The sequence below is a fragment of the Fusarium oxysporum genome, chromosome VIII, assembly GCF_013085055.1.
Source record: "Fusarium oxysporum Fo47 chromosome VIII, complete sequence".
Classification (NCBI taxonomy): Eukaryota; Fungi; Ascomycota; class Sordariomycetes; order Hypocreales; family Nectriaceae; genus Fusarium; species Fusarium oxysporum.
This window is the reverse complement of record NC_072847.1, coordinates 2,440,583-2,457,185: the sequence shown is the minus strand read 5'-3', so window position 1 is coordinate 2,457,185 and position 16,603 is coordinate 2,440,583. Positions and strand designations below refer to the sequence as shown.

The following is a 16,603-nucleotide window of genomic DNA, read 5'->3' as shown; positions in this document are numbered from 1 at the left end:
TCTATACCTCCTGTATCATCTTTTGATGAGAACAACAGGTCTGACAATGCGAAGAGAACCCCATGTAGAAAGGTCGGGCTTTGTGTGAAGGAACAATAAGAAAGCAAAATAAAGAAAGTTAAGGCGCGAATAGGAATCGTTGAAAGCCTCAATTTCGACGCGGCCAAATGAGTGAGTGTGATTATAAAGGCGCGAAAGGCTCGAGCCGTTGTACGCAAAAAGGAGGGTCGATTTAGGCGAACAGGAGCGTGTGTATCTGGGTGTTTTATGAAGGAAGAGAGCAGAAGAAGTCGAAGCGAGACGATTGTGTGTATTTATTGTGATCGAGTTTCTTTGTTTGATCTTCAAGGCCTCTCAGTGAATGTGAATCACTGTCAATTCTGAAGACCGGCTCGGCAGCTGTGAGTGAGAAGGCGCTGACCCTGAACGGTCCGCAGCCCCATGTCTGGATCTTCTGGCAAGAACTCCATCTTTTTTTGAAGCATACCCAAGGTACCTTACAAAGAGAAAAGGTAGAGATAAATAATTTCAGTACGAGACATAAGGTCAAAGAGTAGATGATCAGAATGAATCTCAGAGATTCTTAATTCTATTCCAGCTTGAACGCTCATCTACGCCGAACTGGACAATGTAACAAAGAACCTCTCCTTGTCTGTTGGTATATATATGCCTCGAATCAGAACGCCATGCAATGCATCTCATAATAACCTTCTTGCCCATGACCAAAATGGCTCATCACCTTCGTCGCCGGAATCTACTATTAAAACCAGGGCCGCCCTTTGCTCCGTGATTCCTAAGCTTTAACCGTTGGAAGTTTGCATTAGCCAGCTCATTGACCTTTCGCGCAGCCTTCCTAACAGTGCCCTCCTTCTTCTGTGTGGGCTTCTTCTCCTTGACTTCCTCAAAATCAGATCCAGCATCTTCACCATCAGCTTGCGTTTCGTCGTTCTCAATATCGCTCTGAGGGTTCTCTCCCATGTTTTCGGGCCGCTTGGTTCGAGTTGGACGCATCTTGACCATTCTTGTAGTTCGCTTCTGACCCTTCTTCTTATACACTCTAGTCGGGTTACCATTTTCCTCCACTGGGCTGTCGTACAAGGCTTCATCATCGAAACCACCAAGTGGTAATTGCCGTGTCTGGGTCTCCTCTACCAGAACATCATCCTTTGGTTTCGACGGGAATAACGTCTTGGGCTTAGGTTCACCCATCCCTTCTTCTTCAGCGTCGCGCAATGCGTCCAAGTCGTCGTCCAAGGTCTCCTCCTCCACCTTTCGAAGACTCGCCACAATTTCACTGAGACCTCGTGTGAAAGGCTTGCGCGGTAGCCGTAGGGGTGCTGGGGCATCATAATCGCCATTCTCGTCAAGAACTGGTAGAGCATTGCGTTTCAAGAACGCGGGTGTATCGAATTGGAGTTTCGAGACCGAAGAGGGCGTAACGGCATCCCTGTTTCCATCCTTGTTCTTCAACGGAGTCATGAAGTGGTTCAGTCTTTGTCGTTTACTAGATGACATAGGGGTTCGGCCAAGCCTCTCGTTCTCCTCGTCATCCGTGGCAGCTGATCGTTTGCTCGGAGTTGCATTGACCTTTCGTGCGGACTCTGATTTGGTCGCAGAATCTTTTTTCGACGGTGTTCCTAGCTCCTTCTCTACCAATAAGTCAAAGAGGCCAAGCACGCGACCATCCCTTTGTGGTGTCGGACCCACTGAGGTCACCGACGCGGGACTGAACAGCTTTCGCGATATGGCTGGTGTGTTCATGAGTTCCTCATCATGGTCTAGTGTACGGTTCTTGGAGGGAGTCTGAGTGTGTTTGGTGCGTTTGGTGGGTGTCTGTGCTGGTAAAGTATCGGATTTTCGCTTCCTGGGTTCTTTCGAGGGAGGTGGGATTTTGCCCGAGAGTATATCTCGAACCTTGTTATATTGTTTATATTTCAAAGCTGCGTAATGATTAGCAGGTTGGTTATTTTGTTGCTCTAAAGACCTACCGATCTCTTCGTTGGCCTTGATGTCCCCTCTTCCTGGCTTCTTGCCCTCGTGTGTCTTTGCCCATTCTGTCTCCCAAGTCTTCAAGTCGATGCGCAGTTGCTGTGATTGACTTTCATATTCTGCTCTCAAATTTTCGTCCATTGCTATAGCCATGAAATATTTTATTCGTATGTGAGTTTATGAGAAAATCGGAATTTGGAAGAAACATGCAAGAAACAATGGTCATGAGGGAAAGTGGAATTGAGTGTCGCGATTGCAGGTAAAACGCGTTTAGATGGATCCCTTTGTAACTGCCAATGCGGGACGCGAACCACTCAACGCGAAAATGGGTCTCACGTCATGGCAGTTGCAGGGAAGGTACGGAGCTAACGGGCCCACCCGCTCCGAACTTTGGTACGTAGTTCCGGACCCCCACCTAAATCAAGTCCATTTCTAATTCATCGTTCATCATCTTCTTTTCATACTACGCCAAACGATAACATCTTATCTTCGCTTTCTTACCTGGGTGTTTTGGATACACTACCACTTGCGCCAGGTGGCCAGCCCTATAGCGTCTCAAATCCGCCAGTACGCTATGGAAACAGACCAAAACACAGATGATCTCCAACGTAGAGTCCTACAAAGCACCCTCGACGAAATAGCGACCAGGCAAGAAGACGCCACCGACTGCTGCGTCATCTGCCTCGAAAGCATTTCTGAAGCCTGTGAGGCTATTCCTTGTCAACATAGAAACTTTGATTATCTCTGCCTTCTCAGCTGGCTTGAGCAATCACCGAAGTGTCCGCTCTGCAAAGCTGTCATCTCACAAGTTCGCCACGGTCTCGATGAACCTATCGCAAAGACATACACCGTAGCTGAGCCTGCGTCAGAGCCCCGGGCACCACAAATTGAACGTAGAAGACTTGCGCTCCCTCCTCATTTCCGCCGGCGTCACTCGCAACTTCGTCCATATCCCCGTCAACCACGCTACGGAACCACCAGCTCGAGTCCTTCAGATGAGATCGCGAAGCGGAGGGATGTGTATCGCCACAACAGATACTCAAAACATGTCGGGTCGAATCGCTTGTCTCGATACCGCGAACTGACTCCAGCGGCCTTTTGTTCAGATAGCGACTTAGTCTCGCGCGCGCGAATGTGGATTCGTCGAGAGCTGCGAGTGTTTTCCTTCTTAAACCCCGATGCCGACCAGACAGAGCCAAGACCCGAAGCGAATTCACAGAGAGATGCGGTTGACCGAAGGAGAGCCAATAATGCTGAGTTCCTCCTCGAATACATCATTGCCATTTTGAAATCCGTGGATATCATGGGCAGCGCTGGCCAAGCCGAGGAGATGATTTCGGATTTTCTGGGCCGAGACAACACGCGCCTCTTCTTGCACGAGCTAAGAGCATGGCTTAGAAGTCCATATACAAAGCTTGCGGACTGGGATAGGGCTGTTCAATACGACGTATCTGCACCAAGCAGCCCTAGAGCTGAATCTGGAGGGGTTGGCAGTTCAAGGCAAGACCAACGCCAGCCAAAAAACGTCGGCGCACGTATGTGGGACGCACAACGAATACAGGGAGACTTTTACCGTCCCCAGGGCCGATCACAACGACCCCGAGAAGTACATAGACACGAACCATATGGAAGACCGCATAGAGATTAGTCAGGCATGATAAAGTGATGGAGCTTGGATAAGGCAAGATAGAATATGATACCCGGAGAACAATCTCCACTGAATGAATAACGAATTATATTACCACTAGATGTGTTTGGAATAATCTGAGGTTCACTACAAGCTTGCGGTGAAATCATAGCTTACGAAGCAGAACTCCTTGGCGGGCGGAATTCCGCCCTCTTGATGAGTCTATGCCCGTTTTCTCCTGAAAGTTCAAAGATGGCGTAGACAACAAGCACTTATAAATCGGAGTTGACCAAAGGTCGTCTCGGATGTAAAATACACCCGATCCCAGCTGAACCTGCTCTTATATCTTTCCATCACATCTTCCCTATCCAGTCCAATATTTCATAGCAGATTCTCCGAAAAGCATCATAAACAAGAACCACCATCATGCCTACGATCTCTATAACCGTCATATCAGACCCCGTCTGTCCCTGGTGTTTCATCGGCGCCCTCCGTTTATCCCGCGCCATAGCACTCTATCTCAAAACTGTCTCCTCAACGGACACTATCACCACCAAATGGCACGCTTACCAGCTGGATCCCAACACACCCACCCAACCCCTCATCACGAAGATAGCATCAAAATGGGGGGAAGACCAAGTACCATCAGTCAAAGCCCGCCTCAATGGTATCGCTAAGGCAGAGGGTGTGGAGTTCAACTTTAACTCTACGATTGGAAACACCAGAGATGCGCACCGATTGGAGAAGTTGGGGCGGCTCAGGGGCAAGGAGACGGAGGTTGCGATGGAGATTATGAGGATGTACTTTCTGGATGGTGGAGATATAACTAGTAAGGAGGATTTAGTGACTGCAGCGGTCAAGGCGGGACTTGAGAGGGACGAAGCGCGGGAGTGGTTGGATGGCGACGATGGGGGTGAGGAGGTTGATAATGAGGTTCATGAGATGCAAGAGAAGGGCATAAGGGGTGTACCACGGTACATGATCAATGATAGGTACACAATTGACGGAGCGGAGGATGTTGGGGAGATTCTGGAAAAGCTCGTTATGGCGAGAGAAGAGCTGCTTACTGAGAACCAGTAGACATCCCTGCCTCAATCCCGTAGAATATCATGTTTAAGATTTTTACATCTCATAAGGGTATCATCACATTCTCATCAAACCACCAAGATCCTTCTCCATCTGCCTCAACCTCACCTGCAGCTCCCTCTTCTTCACCTCCATCTCCTTCGCCTCCTCCTCCTCCCTTCTCAAGTCATCCTCCGTCCAAACCTCACCCTCTTCTTCTTCCTCTTCCTCCTCATCATACCAATCCCTATGATCCAAACTCGCCAACTGCTCTGCCTGCTCCGCGACGCGCGCTTCGTAATACGCCGCTGTGTTCTTCCCATGTGCATGTTTACTCCTCAGCGCAGCGATGCGCTCCTTCGCCCCGGGGAGTTCGTATACACCGCAGAGCTTTTCTGCGCCGCGCAGAAGAACATTTACATCGACGTCGCCTTTGCGATCTGATTCTCCGCGCCGTAGTTCTTCGTGCATTTGACCACCTAAGACAGCTGCTACGGCCGTTTGTCGACGGGGATGTGCGCCGGTGCGGGGTGGAGGTCCTGTGGTGACTTCGCCTGAGGCTACATTAAAGACAGTTTGTCGTCGACCCGAGGACTTTTTCTTCTCTGGTTCTGTAGGTTTGAGAGTTGTTGAGGGCGGAGGAGGTGGTGGGACGGAGAAGAGGGCGCGTTCGTGGGGTTCTGTATCGCGGATGAGAGATGTGATGTCATGGTTTGAGAGGAGGGCGTTGGTGAAGATCTTCGGAGGAGGGAACCTGAAGGCAAGTTAGCGATTGACACACAAGGAATGTGTGTTACCTACGGTAGAGAGTCAATTCCCTGGCACGAATAGCCAATTTGTTCGAGATGCGCAGAGATGAGCGACATGATGGGCGTGGTCGTCGTTCAATTCTCGTACTCATAAATGTTCTTATATTATGGATATACGAAAAAAAAAAAAAAAAAAAAAAAAAAAAAAAAAAACCACAAGATCTATTGTGTATGTCAACTTGTTAGGGCGGAGGAGGAGAATGGCCTCAAAGTTGCGATTTGATGATAGAGACGATAGCTTGTGTTGACGGTGGTGGAGTTTCAAAACAATCAAGGGACGCGGGCAGCTCTTATCGATAAGTACCCCCACATTGCAACCACTTACACGCCAGCTCCTAGGTCTTGATCATCAACCTAACAATCAGACTAGCTATGTTGCAAGAGCCGCTGAACTATCCAGCCATAGGTGTCGATCCATCCACATACTATATCTCACCTGTTCCATATCAGTCGTGGGAATAATCTTGCCAACCAAGTGCGTATCTGAGGATAGCATTCATGATTGCGACCAACACTAACATACTGGGAGTAGCTTCATGAAACCAAAGGAGTTGACAATGCATGCCCAGTGCATTGAGAAATTACACGGTTGAGTTCAACCAGAGCTCACATCTACGCAGGTCCTGATCTTTCAGAGTACTTGTTAAGCTTCATGACCCCTGTAGATCAACGAAGCCAAGACCTTTCACTCGCACAGTCGAAGCCGGAACTGCAAGCAAAAGACAGATGATCTAATGCTCTGGTTCTAAGGATGCAGGAGTTAGTGGCATCAAGCGACGCCCTACTAGCAGTTTGAGGTGAAAAGCCACCGCCCGTTATCAAACTTATGCAATGGTTCATTGCCACTACATAAAACGGGTGAGAAAGAAACTCCCAGTCTATCCCATTTTTTCTAGAATTGCTTCAATGATGATAAATGCCAAACGCTTTCATGTTGTCTGTCAGACTTATATCCATGTCTTCTCCGCATATATGATGATCTTCTGTGCTCAAATATCATGCCCATCTTTATATCTTCAATAAACAAATTCGACATATCGTAACAGTCTAAAGGTATCCCTGTGAAATCCAATGTGACAATTCCGTATTCGGCCTGAATGTAAATTCTATGCAAAACATGCAATATCATTTTCTCTGATCAAATGGTTTCCTCAACCTTCAGTATCCGTACCTGCCCGTTGCATAACTGATCATGGGGTTAAGGTAAGGCGAACACAATCAATGGTTCACCGTTGCCCGAACCCCGGTAGACTCAGGGGCTGGTCGGTGTAGGCGGTGTCATGCTCGTGGGATGCGAAAAGGTGAGTCGTTATCGTCGTCAGAGGGACCCCTGGTCGCCTTCTCGTCCTCGTAATGTCATTAATGTTCATGCCATGCGGGCCGGGGCAGCATGATGGCTGTCGCAGATGATGTGGTGCGTGGCTTGCAGGGTCCAGCGCTCTAGCTGGAGCTTGAGCCCATCTCCATAATTTCGATGGCCCAATAGGGCAATTCCCTTGCGAGATGCTGATGCGCAACAAGTTCATCCTCACTGGAGTCTGGCTCCTCAAGCTCCTCGATCCGCGCAGGGGGCGGATCATGGAATAATAGGCTGGTGCGATGCATCTTTCTCCGCATACGACGTGCGCTGGAGCCGACCTCGTTGGCGTCGAGCCCCTCGCCCTCATCCTCAGAGTCGCTGAGCTCGCTGTGTGTCCGTTTGCCAAAGCTGCTACCCATACTCATACGTCGGAATTTCTTGATTTGCTCGCGGCGCTTCAAGAACTGCGCTTCCTCGTCGAGTTCGCCCTCGCCCTCGGGAATTTGCTCGTTATCTGATGTTTCGTTGCTGCAAGTGAGATTCCTAAAATCCTTGACCATAGTCTTGTGGGCTTTCCTGCTTCGTGACCTTGAGCGACTGCGATTGGATTCAATCTCGGTAGGTTGTAGGACATCGAGTCCGTCACAATCGCTATCCATAGGGTCAATATCCTCGACAGTGAAATTACAAGCAACTGTAGCCGTAGCCGTTGAAGTAACAGTAATGTGAGAGGTCTCAGCCTCGTCTGTTGCACCGGATCTGTCGGATTCTGAGCCCGAGTCAGATTCTGAAGTGCCTGAATCACTAGAGCTGTCGGTGTCATCGTCGCCAAGCTCCATAGCAGAGTCGTCAATTGGTGAGGAGACGGCTGGGCCAGTAGCATTCCCCATGCTTCGTATGCTGGGACTTGCCGAATCTTCTTCATCCTCATCTTCACTACTGCTGTCCTCATCACTGGTGTCGTCGGCCATGCCGGATGAGGAAGACGAGCGAGGGCTTAACTGATGAGGGCCAACTGAAGGCTGATAGCTGAATTGGTGCCCATCGCCAGTTGGCTTGATGTTAGGGTCCGAATCCAATGACTGAAAGTAATCATGAAAGTCAGGTTGGCGCCGAGGTTTTAGACTGGTCTTGCGTAGGAATGGCGGCGATGTGGTGGGGGTTTCTGGTGGCGAGTTGGGGTCGGCGGTGAGAGGTTGATTCTGGACTTCCTGTACTTGAGCTCGAAGTTGATCGACGTTGAGATTTGGCGTCGCGGGCCGCCGCCGAAGGCTCTTTTTTGGCGGCATGGCTGATGTGGTGTATAGATCGGTAGACCTTAGAGTTGAGGTCTAACAAGAAACGTATATATATGATATGGGACAATAGGGATCCCAATTGTGTCCAGGTGTGAACCTTTGATGGACAGACAGATGAGTCGTCTAACAAGCCTCGAGTCTTGGTCTCGAGTAAGACTGTCAACGACAAGTACCTTGGGCCGATAAGGGTCTTATCGATCGACGACAAGTATTGGATGTGTGGTCAAGTAGTTTGGTTGGCTATGATGTGGGGTAAACAAACGGATCGAGGCGAGCCGATCCGGCAGTAAAACGAGTAAGATAAAATAGTAATGTGAGGTGAGGTGAGATCAAGTGAGGGTGTAGTTGAGTGAGGCGGTTTAGTCCGCTTTGAGGTTGAGGTACCAGGCAAGAGAACAATGCGTTGCCTTGCCTTGGTACGAAGAGGAAAGAGAACAAGAAAAGACGGAAGACAAAAAAAACGGCAGAAGAAAAAAATTGCAACTGTTGGCTACTGCAAGGCAAAACAAATGCAGATGCAGTAGTAGCGGTAGCAATAGCGGTAGCGGTGCTGGCTGGGCTGGGCTCAGTGCGTGCTGTATGAAGACGTGGGCGTGGGTGTGAGCGTGGGTGTTGACGTGGGTATAGTTATGCAATTGGATACAGAGACTGGGCTGGGTTAGGCCAATACTACGCGGGGCTGCCAGTCGAGTCCCAGTCCAGTCAGTTGCCAGCAGAGCATAGACGATGCAAGGCAATGCACCCAAGTGGCCGAGGGTGGGAGTGAAGAGGGGAACGTAGATGGAGTCGATTGGGTGCCCCAGTCAAATGAGCCCAGTCAAGTCCAGGCTGTTTGTTTAATGATGCGGTGGGTGATTGGCGATAGAATTGGTTGGGCGGTTTATTCTTTCAGGCCCTTGATACCGTAGTGTTGTTTGACTTTTAAGAAAGCCAGCACTGACCTTGTAATTAGGAGAGTCGCAAATCGGCAGTAAAAATAGAAGGTTCAAGGAAACAAAATAGAAGAAGCGGAGAAGATGACAAGACGTGGGACAAACGCACAAGCCAAGTCGAGTCAAGACCGGGTCTTGCTTGTCGCGGGGGTGTCTCGTCAGGTTCAGTCAGGTAGGTCCTCGCTTGATTCAACTTTGGGCCTCAAGCCAGTCGATACGATGTCGATATTTGTGACGATCAATTGGTAGTGGAGAGACAATGGCAGATATCAATGGATGAGTCTGCTGTGAGCAATAAACAGTAGCGATAGTCAGGGAGTCAAGACCCAGAGGAGAAACCTCCAACACGGAGAGGATGATATGCGACTTGTGTTTGGGGTCATGATAAGTCTTTCTCCAAAGACAGGCGATAGAGTCGTCCTAGAAAGGGACAAGGGACTGGGCGAGATATTCCTTCAAGATATCTCTGTCAGTCCGCTTATCGTAATATCGTAGGGTCCCGAAGTAAGTTATATCGCTACTGCTAAGACCCAATTCTGTCTGTGCAGTACAGAGAAGGAAGAATCTCGTCGTCGAGATTAATAAGGTTGAAGATGATTATCAATCCCGTTCGTAGCTCTTTTGTCATTCACTTGAGAATCCAAGTGAAGATGACAAGAAAGGAAGAATGAGAGGGAAAAGAGAAGAAGAAGAAGAAGAAGAAGAAAAATAAAAAGTGTGAGAAAGAGGAGGGGAAAGTGCCAGATGAAAAAAAAAGTAAAGAGCACCTCAGATGCAATGCAAGTGAGATGCGGATGGCGAGCACCGACCGGAGCCTGTGGACGGAGGGGGTACCTTTACTGTAGAGAAACGACCTCTGATAGGCTCCGCGGTCTTTGATGAACAGAGACAAAAGTGATGAGCAAGTGAAATGCACAATAGATTGAAAAGACGATGAGGTATGTAGGTCACTGTATGTAACTACCGTAATGGTACCAGCCTGGTACGGGATAGTACGGCGATGATCAAGTCTGCAGCAGCAGTACTGTAAGTCAAAAAGTTAGAAGCTGATCAACGATGATGCCATTGATCAAATGTACGATGACAGACAGACAGAAGACAATCAGTCAGGCCAGGCCAGTGGATAGATAAGAGAAGCCTAACAACAAGGAATGTCCTTGCACCTGAGCCTCAGCCGCGCTTCTAGTTCAAGAATCTAGTCTAGCGCAGAGAGTCTCTGTTGCTCGGCTCTGTTTAGAAGCGAAGCGGCCTTTTTCGTCTTCGTGCGGAGGAGGAGAGTGGATGGATGATCAACTTGGACTGCCGGGGCCGGGGCCCGGGTTCGGATCGGGTCTGTAGAACAAAACAAAAAAAAAAAAAAAAAAAAAAGAGGAGGTTGGGCCGTAGATAGTCAATGTCTCAGTGAATGAGGCCTAAGAGGTTCAACTAAGACTCTTTTCTGGTTCCACAGTCTTGGTCTTGATCTTGGTTCTCAGACCTGGATAAAGAGGTTCCGGGTGAATTGAGGGCTGACAGGTCTAGATCGAGACTGATCGGACGGTTTCGTTGTCACGCAGGCAGGCCTTGTCTTAATACAGGTTTATGCAGTCGCCTCCTTTTTACACTGAAGCTGACTGAATATCTAGTTGGGGGTCTAAAATGTATGTGATGTATAAGTCAAAATAATCAATGTGAAATTAACAAGAAGAGACTCGACACTTCTATAATGGGTATCAGAGTTGGCATAGAGGAGTCCATACCCATGGTTAGATTAGTTATCTATAGTTTGACTCTTGGACATTGCCTTTATATCAGTGCCAACAAGCAACCTTAGCCAGTCTTGGCTCTCAGTATAGTATAGACTGTGATACAATGCGAATCCTCAGACATGGAACGGCCCGCTCTGTCCATTCCACGTCTTCAAAGATTCATGTGAAAGCAGGGAGTCAACTCTCACCGAGCCCATTCTAACCCAGCCCTGCACTAGCGTCGGGTCGCTGCCAACACAGAAAACAACCTTGAAATGGAAGTTGAATGGAAAAACCCTTGATCAAGTGGAAACATCTAAAAAGAACCCTTGCACGATTGAATGGATCCCACAGATTTCGAGACCTCGAGTGAAAAGCAAAATAATCACTCAATGCCCAAACACAACTTCTTCTAAGCGCCGTCGTGGACCAACCCATTTTATCAGATCCATACGAGGGGGCATCACCGACATCCATGATTTGGGCATCAATGCTCGAGGTACGGTCCAGTCTGTGTTTTTTTTTCTCTTTCTCTCCATCCACAGGGAATCGACAAGGGCATTGTTTGTGTTAGTCGATGGGAACCACTGTTGAGACTTTTGACACGTTGGTATGACTCTTAAATTTTGGAGACTGTGCTACATATTGTGCGCGGTATTTGTCTGTCGACAGAAGATGCAATAATGTTCAGACGGTCAGATTTTGATTGATTCATTCAGACTCGACGAGGCCTTATCTGGCCTCGTAATGCAATGCATGAGTTGTCAAACATCAAACGAATAAGACACTCGGTGAGATGCAAAGCAACGCACAAAAGAGAGAAAACACATGATACGTTACAGGCTTGAAATCGAGGTACTCGAAGGATCATGAGGGTACTGATACCCATTGTTCGGTACCGAGACGCAGACGCTGCTCAACGGCCTATCATCGTCATCACGCATTTGCGTATTCCGCTTCTGCGAGGAATCGAGTCGTCTGTCCTGCAGAGTCTGACGAAAACGGGTTTTGTCGCGCGTGCCTATCGCGAGGGCACACGTCTGATGGCATCATCGTGTAGCATTGGGGGAGCTGCATCGCACAAACGGGCTAAACTTTCGCTTATCGTTTTGGCATTTCTAGCTGAAGTCGATGAGTCTAGTCAAGATGAGCATCGTGTCATTTGTGTGGCTTGTGCTGCGAGTGTTGATCCAACTGTCTTTCTGTCTGATGATACAGTGAGTGGCGTGTACGTTCAACAGGCAGAATGAGATGAGGAAACCGTTCAGATTTACCGTTATGTAAAATACGCACAGTAACAAAGACTGGAACTGTCTATAGCACACGTTATAGTTAAACTCTAAATTTGGATCATGACTGAGGCGAGAATGACATCCATCAACCGTTTCCATCCCGGACCTGAGCGGAGACAGACACGGGCTGCCCCGCTTCCCCGTCTCAGCGCCCGGAGCCGCTGAAACTCAAATCATCAATTCATTGGCCCGTAATTAAATCAACAAAACAAACCATTTCCTTACACAACACCATGGTAAGTAAAAGAGCAACAGATGTCCACTCACACGACCATCGCGATTAACATGCACTCTCTTTGATAGGCTCCAGATCCAAAACCGCAAGGGCGCAAGCGCGGTAGGCCTGCAAACGCGTCCAAACAAGCCCCCAGCGCGTCGCAAGATCGACCAGACGAGTACGAAGCCAATGTCGAAGAAGCTGCGCGTCCGAAACAACGAGGACGACCAAAGAAAAAAGTGCAAGAAGATGCGCCCGAGGAAGCAGTAGCGCAGGCGGAGAAACCTAAAAAGAAGCGTGGTCGACCTTCACTTGAGGATAAGAATGCGGAAAAGACTACAGAAAATGCAGCGCAACCGAAACGAAAACGCGGTCGCCCTTCGCTAGAGAAGAATCAGGATGAGCGAGAGGCTGAGCCAGAAATGGTAGAGGAGACAGCCCAACCAAAGAGGAAGCGCGGACGCCCATCTCTCGAAAGGAATCAGAATGAGGAGCCTGAGGAGGAAGCAGAAGATGCTGGAAAGCAAAAACGAAAGAAGAAGTCGAAGGAGAAACAGATTGAAGAGCCGGAAGAGCAGCCAGAGGAGGAGCCCCAATCACGAAAAAAGGGCCGCAAGGCAGCTCAACAACCTGAACCCGAGCCGGAAGAACCAGAGGCAGAACCAGCACCAGCACCCCGAAAGAGACGGCGACGTGAAGCGAAAGAGCCCGAGCCTGAACCTGAAGAAGAGGAGCAACCACGACGAAGTCCACAAAATTCTCGGCGCGATCTCGGCGAAGATGCCAATAGCAAGGGCAGCAAGGCCGAAAAGTCCAAGAAGAAGGATCGTGCAGCACAGGAAAACGCAGAAGATCAACCTGAAGAAGCTCCCAAGAAGCGCGGTCGCCCAAAAGGGGGAAGACCATCAACTGAGAACGCGGATGAACCACAAGAAGAGCAACAAGAGACGAATAAAAAGAAACGTCGTGGCAAAGAGAAAGACGATGCACTCTCCGATTCAGGCGAATCTCTCGCCTCTCCGCCAAAGCCATACATTCACATCGCTCCCTTCAAACGCACAATCCGCTCCTCCAAAATCGCCGCAGACTGGACCGGTCTATCGGGCGCATCACTTCCCACTACTAAATCCATCCTCAAACTCGCCCAACAACCTATCCTGCAACGTATGGCCCCAACAAACAACCGACGCACCCACGCCTCTGCAGCATTACATCTTGTCTACCGCCGCATGGAACGTAAACTCGCCCGTGGTCTACCCTTCCCGCCTGGGAATTCATCAAAGACTACAAAACGGCGCCTAGATGCTGATGGGGGTCGTGCGTTGGAGCTTGATTTTGAGGCGGTGCTCGATGGCAAGGCGGCGTTAGAGAGACAGCTTGTGCCCGGGATGCATGCAGTTGACTTGTTGAAGACGGAGAAGGAGAGGATAGAGAGAGAGCTTGAGAGAGATTATGAAGAGCTGAGGAACTTGGAGGCAAATGCGAGGGCGCAGACAAGAGAGCGGAAGGATTTGTTTCGAAAAGCTCATGCTCTGGCACCGACATCAAGGCCAGCCAGTAAGGATCAGGATACAACTTTTGTTACTGACACCAAAGATGAGGGAAGTCTCAAGGTAAGTTTGTTCCATGACATTAGCTTATGTCCGGAAAACTCACAAAAGCAGGACATTGTCGATACACCTCTTGAGCCTATAGCCCTGCAACTAGCAGACCACGTCGAAAGCATCCGTGGTAACCTCCAACAAGCTGATGGGCTCACACCACAACTGAGTCGGACAAAAGCTGCTTTACAGGATGTGTTGCAGCGGTATCTAGATGAAGGAGCTTATGAGCAGGTTGTCCTTGGATAAGTGCTCTGTGCAAGAAATGAGATGATGAAATAAGCTATTTGGGGCTATGCATGAATGGATGAGCAAGGCGTTGGGATTACGGTTTGGATGAGTTTGCATAAACGCATGGGGTGGAGGTACAGATAATACCCAGAAATGTGTTTTTTTTTAAAGCCATTGTTAAGGGCATTGTATTCATATTTATTGCTTATGTTGTCTCACATCTACACAACTACATCTTCAGCAGGAAGGATATGTGGTATGAAAAGCAAGATGTATATGTGTATAAGACTCAATGAGACAGGAAGCGGTCTATGGAACCGACATTCCAGATAAGCATAACCCAAGTCTATCTATCTACAAGCGCTTCAATATACCAACCCCATCCGTGCTACAGTCAAAAGGGAACAAGACCAAGTAACCCGGGAGGGTATTTGTTGAGTGGACCAGATAAGACGAAAGTTCATGATTCTCATTGAATTGATTTTGAAGAAGGAAGCAGCAAAAAAAAAGTAAATTGTCATACATCCAGGAGAGTAGTTGACCTATACCAAGATATTCCCCCTTCCACTAGATGCCTAACCAAGAAGTGACCAAATGGTGAGTAATGTACAGAGACTTCATATATGAGTTGTCTCAAGACATTTATCGGAGACGGCGAGAGAAGCCAGTGGGCTTAGCGTAGCCACCGGTGGCAGTGTTGTTGACGGGGTAAGGGACAACGGTGACGGTAGCCTCGAGGGTGGTGGTGGTGTCGCAGAACTCCTCGTCATCGTCGTCCTCAGAGTCATCATCCTCGGAGTCATCACCACCAACAGCCTTGTCAGTGATGGTGGCATCATCAGAGCTGCCGGTCTTGCTGGCCTCAGGGACAACAGTGACGTAGACAGTGGAGGCAGGGGCGGTGACAGTGACGGTCTCAGGGACACACTCACCGTTGCCGGAGCCGGAGCCACCGTTGTTGGATCCGTTGCCGGAACCGTTGCCAGTACCCTTGGAGCCCTCCTCCTCACTCTTGCCGGTGCTGTAGCCGTTGTCACCGCCGGAAGCGGGGTTGGTCTCACCAACGCGCTCAATGGTCTTGGTGACAGTGCCAGTCTTGGTCTTAGTGGTGGTGGTGGTGGTATCATCCTCGGGGGTGCCGTTACCCTTGGAGCCGTCGTCGGTGACCTCAGGGCCAGCAGGGACGGTGATGGTGGTCTGGAGAGTCTTGTGGATGGTGGTGGTGATGGTCTCGTCACCCTGGGTAAGAGTGACAACCTGCTCAGTGGTGTAGTCGGAAACGACGGTCTTGTCGCCCTCCTTAGGAGGGGGGTAAGCACCGCCAGTGGTCATGGGGACGGAAGCGGTATAAGGGGCAGTGAGGGTCTTGCCAGTAACACCACCAGTCTCAGCGTCGTGGAGGACGGAGGTGTAGATAGAGCTGGCGTCAGCGACAGGGCAGACAACCTCAGTGAGGATGACGGTGTTGGTCTCAACGTAGGTGACCTTGTCGGACTCGGGGAGCTGAGCAATGGCAGTGTGGTCACGAGCGGGGCAGTTGGTGACGGTAGGAGCGCAGCTGGTGATGGTCTCGACGACAGTGGTCTTGACGGTCAGAGTGGTCTGGGTGTCGGTACCATTGTCGCGGCGGTAGTGGGCGTGGTGGGGGAAGTTGTAGGCGTTGGCCACGGCGGCAAGCATGCCGATGGAAGCGACGACGGACTTCATTTTGAAGATTGAGGCGGTTTGGATGTGATTTGGTTAAGTGGTTTGTTTTTGCGGTAGCTTCAGATTTGTCTATGACAACGGTTTGCGATGCGATTCAAATGGCCGTAGAAGTCAATTCCACAGTCGGGCAGCGAGCAAGACACAGTTTTGCTTCACTAAAAGAAAGGATAGAGTTGGAACGTGAGAAACGCTGGTTGCTGTAATGCTGGAAGGATCGTAATGGCAGAAGCCGGAAATGAATGGAAAGTCACGATAGAGACTGAACGAGTGTGGTGGTTGTGATAGACAAGACTGAAAAGCCGGATCTGAGGTGAGGCAGGAAGCGTTAGATATTAAGAGAAACCAGAGTCGGGGGCGTAGTACCAACTGGGCTGGAACGCCTCTTTTTTAGCTCAATGTCTCTTGCAGGGGAGTAGACTGCAACCACAAAACGCCGGACTGCCAAGATGCTTTGAGCATGGGTGGTGTTGTGGTCCACCAGGAGGCCCCTTGGATTAAGAGAGGGCCAGGGTCTGCATCTCGAGTTTGGGCCTTGATCAGAATGAGAGGGAGATGTACCCACTTGGGCACGTTCCCTCCAGCGACTGGTGAGCCATCTTCGGCTCTCCGCAGCTGGAGGAGATGTGATTATCGCGAAGGATCATTGAGAGCGAATGCCACGCATGCGTACAGTATAGCTGAACGATAGGAGTAGCGACAGACTAAGCGACGAGCCAGTGCCAGGGCTAGGACCATGCAGCTGAGCTAGAGAGGCTTATTCATAGTAACCTTTCGTGATGAGCGTGTCCTTCATCTTGCTTGGGCGGGT

At 49.5% G+C, this 16,603-nt stretch overlaps 7 protein-coding genes across 7 annotated transcripts; 3 read left to right on the top strand and 4 right to left on the bottom strand.

The window, feature by feature from the left end:
• Positions 1 to 558: 558 nt before the first annotated feature.
• FOBCDRAFT_229890 (DNA replication/checkpoint protein) lies at positions 559 to 2,236 on the bottom strand. Its single transcript, XM_031188093.3, has 2 exons — positions 1,989 to 2,236; positions 559 to 1,940 (listed from the first exon to the last, which is right to left on the bottom strand). The coding sequence occupies exons 1-2, from the start codon at positions 2,140 to 2,142 to the stop codon at positions 736 to 738; spliced, it is 1,359 nt and encodes a 452-aa protein (XP_031035358.3). The 5' UTR covers positions 2,143 to 2,236; the 3' UTR covers positions 559 to 735.
• A 196-nt stretch (positions 2,237 to 2,432) lies between these two features.
• On the top strand, positions 2,433 to 3,733 carry FOBCDRAFT_229889 (uncharacterized protein). Its single transcript, XM_031188094.3, has one exon. It carries the CDS (start codon positions 2,564 to 2,566, stop codon positions 3,635 to 3,637), a length of 1,074 nt encoding a protein of 357 aa, XP_031035359.2. The 5' UTR covers positions 2,433 to 2,563; the 3' UTR covers positions 3,638 to 3,733.
• Positions 3,734 to 3,837: 104 nt separating this feature from the next.
• FOBCDRAFT_229888 (thioredoxin-like protein) lies at positions 3,838 to 4,730 on the top strand. Its single transcript, XM_031188095.3, has one exon. The coding sequence runs from the start codon at positions 4,043 to 4,045 to the stop codon at positions 4,694 to 4,696; it is 654 nt and encodes a 217-aa protein (XP_031035360.1). The 5' UTR covers positions 3,838 to 4,042; the 3' UTR covers positions 4,697 to 4,730.
• FOBCDRAFT_229887 (DASH complex subunit Spc34) lies at positions 4,731 to 5,618 on the bottom strand. The gene is made up of 2 exons (XM_031188096.3): positions 5,483 to 5,618; positions 4,731 to 5,435 (listed from the first exon to the last, which is right to left on the bottom strand). Exons 1-2 carry the CDS (start codon positions 5,545 to 5,547, stop codon positions 4,760 to 4,762), a joined length of 741 nt encoding a protein of 246 aa, XP_031035361.2. The 5' UTR covers positions 5,548 to 5,618; the 3' UTR covers positions 4,731 to 4,759.
• Positions 5,619 to 6,774: 1,156 nt separating this feature from the next.
• On the bottom strand, positions 6,775 to 8,079 carry FOBCDRAFT_297407 (uncharacterized protein; the record flags this gene model as incomplete). The annotated part of the gene is made up of 1 exon (XM_054706539.2): positions 6,775 to 8,079. One exon carries the CDS (start codon positions 8,077 to 8,079, stop codon positions 6,931 to 6,933), a length of 1,149 nt encoding a protein of 382 aa, XP_054562514.1. The 3' UTR covers positions 6,775 to 6,930.
• A 4,170-nt stretch (positions 8,080 to 12,249) lies between these two features.
• Positions 12,250 to 14,263, top strand: FOBCDRAFT_49310 (CENP-Q, a CENPA-CAD centromere complex subunit-domain-containing protein). Its single transcript, XM_059612221.1, has 3 exons — positions 12,250 to 12,275; positions 12,343 to 13,869; positions 13,921 to 14,263. The coding sequence occupies exons 1-3, from the start codon at positions 12,273 to 12,275 to the stop codon at positions 14,104 to 14,106; spliced, it is 1,716 nt and encodes a 571-aa protein (XP_059465638.1). The 5' UTR covers positions 12,250 to 12,272; the 3' UTR covers positions 14,107 to 14,263.
• A 384-nt stretch (positions 14,264 to 14,647) lies between these two features.
• On the bottom strand, positions 14,648 to 16,131 carry FOBCDRAFT_49303 (uncharacterized protein). Its single transcript, XM_031188101.3, has one exon. It carries the CDS (start codon positions 15,793 to 15,795, stop codon positions 14,731 to 14,733), a length of 1,065 nt encoding a protein of 354 aa, XP_031035366.2. The 5' UTR covers positions 15,796 to 16,131; the 3' UTR covers positions 14,648 to 14,730.
• Between the last annotated feature and the right edge of the window lie 472 nt (positions 16,132 to 16,603).

Coding starts and splice junctions, on each gene's coding strand:
- FOBCDRAFT_49303 (XM_031188101.3), bottom strand. CDS start 15,795: ATGAAGTCCGTCGTCGCTTCCATCGGCATGCTTGCCGCCGTGGCCAAC.
- FOBCDRAFT_229888 (XM_031188095.3), top strand. CDS start 4,043: ATGCCTACGATCTCTATAACCGTCATATCAGACCCCGTCTGTCCCTGG.
- FOBCDRAFT_229889 (XM_031188094.3), top strand. CDS start 2,564: ATGGAAACAGACCAAAACACAGATGATCTCCAACGTAGAGTCCTACAA.
- FOBCDRAFT_49310 (XM_059612221.1), top strand. Junction 13,870..13,920: donor AAGATGAGGGAAGTCTCAAG/GTAAGTTTGTTC, acceptor TCACAAAAGCAG/GACATTGTCGATACACCTCT.
- FOBCDRAFT_229887 (XM_031188096.3), bottom strand. CDS start 5,547: ATGTCGCTCATCTCTGCGCATCTCGAACAAATTGGCTATTCGTGCCAG. Junction 5,436..5,482: donor CAGGGAATTGACTCTCTACC/GTAGGTAACACA, acceptor ACTTGCCTTCAG/GTTCCCTCCTCCGAAGATCT.
- FOBCDRAFT_229890 (XM_031188093.3), bottom strand. CDS start 2,142: ATGGCTATAGCAATGGACGAAAATTTGAGAGCAGAATATGAAAGTCAA. Junction 1,941..1,988: donor CAAGGCCAACGAAGAGATCG/GTAGGTCTTTAG, acceptor ATCATTACGCAG/CTTTGAAATATAAACAATAT.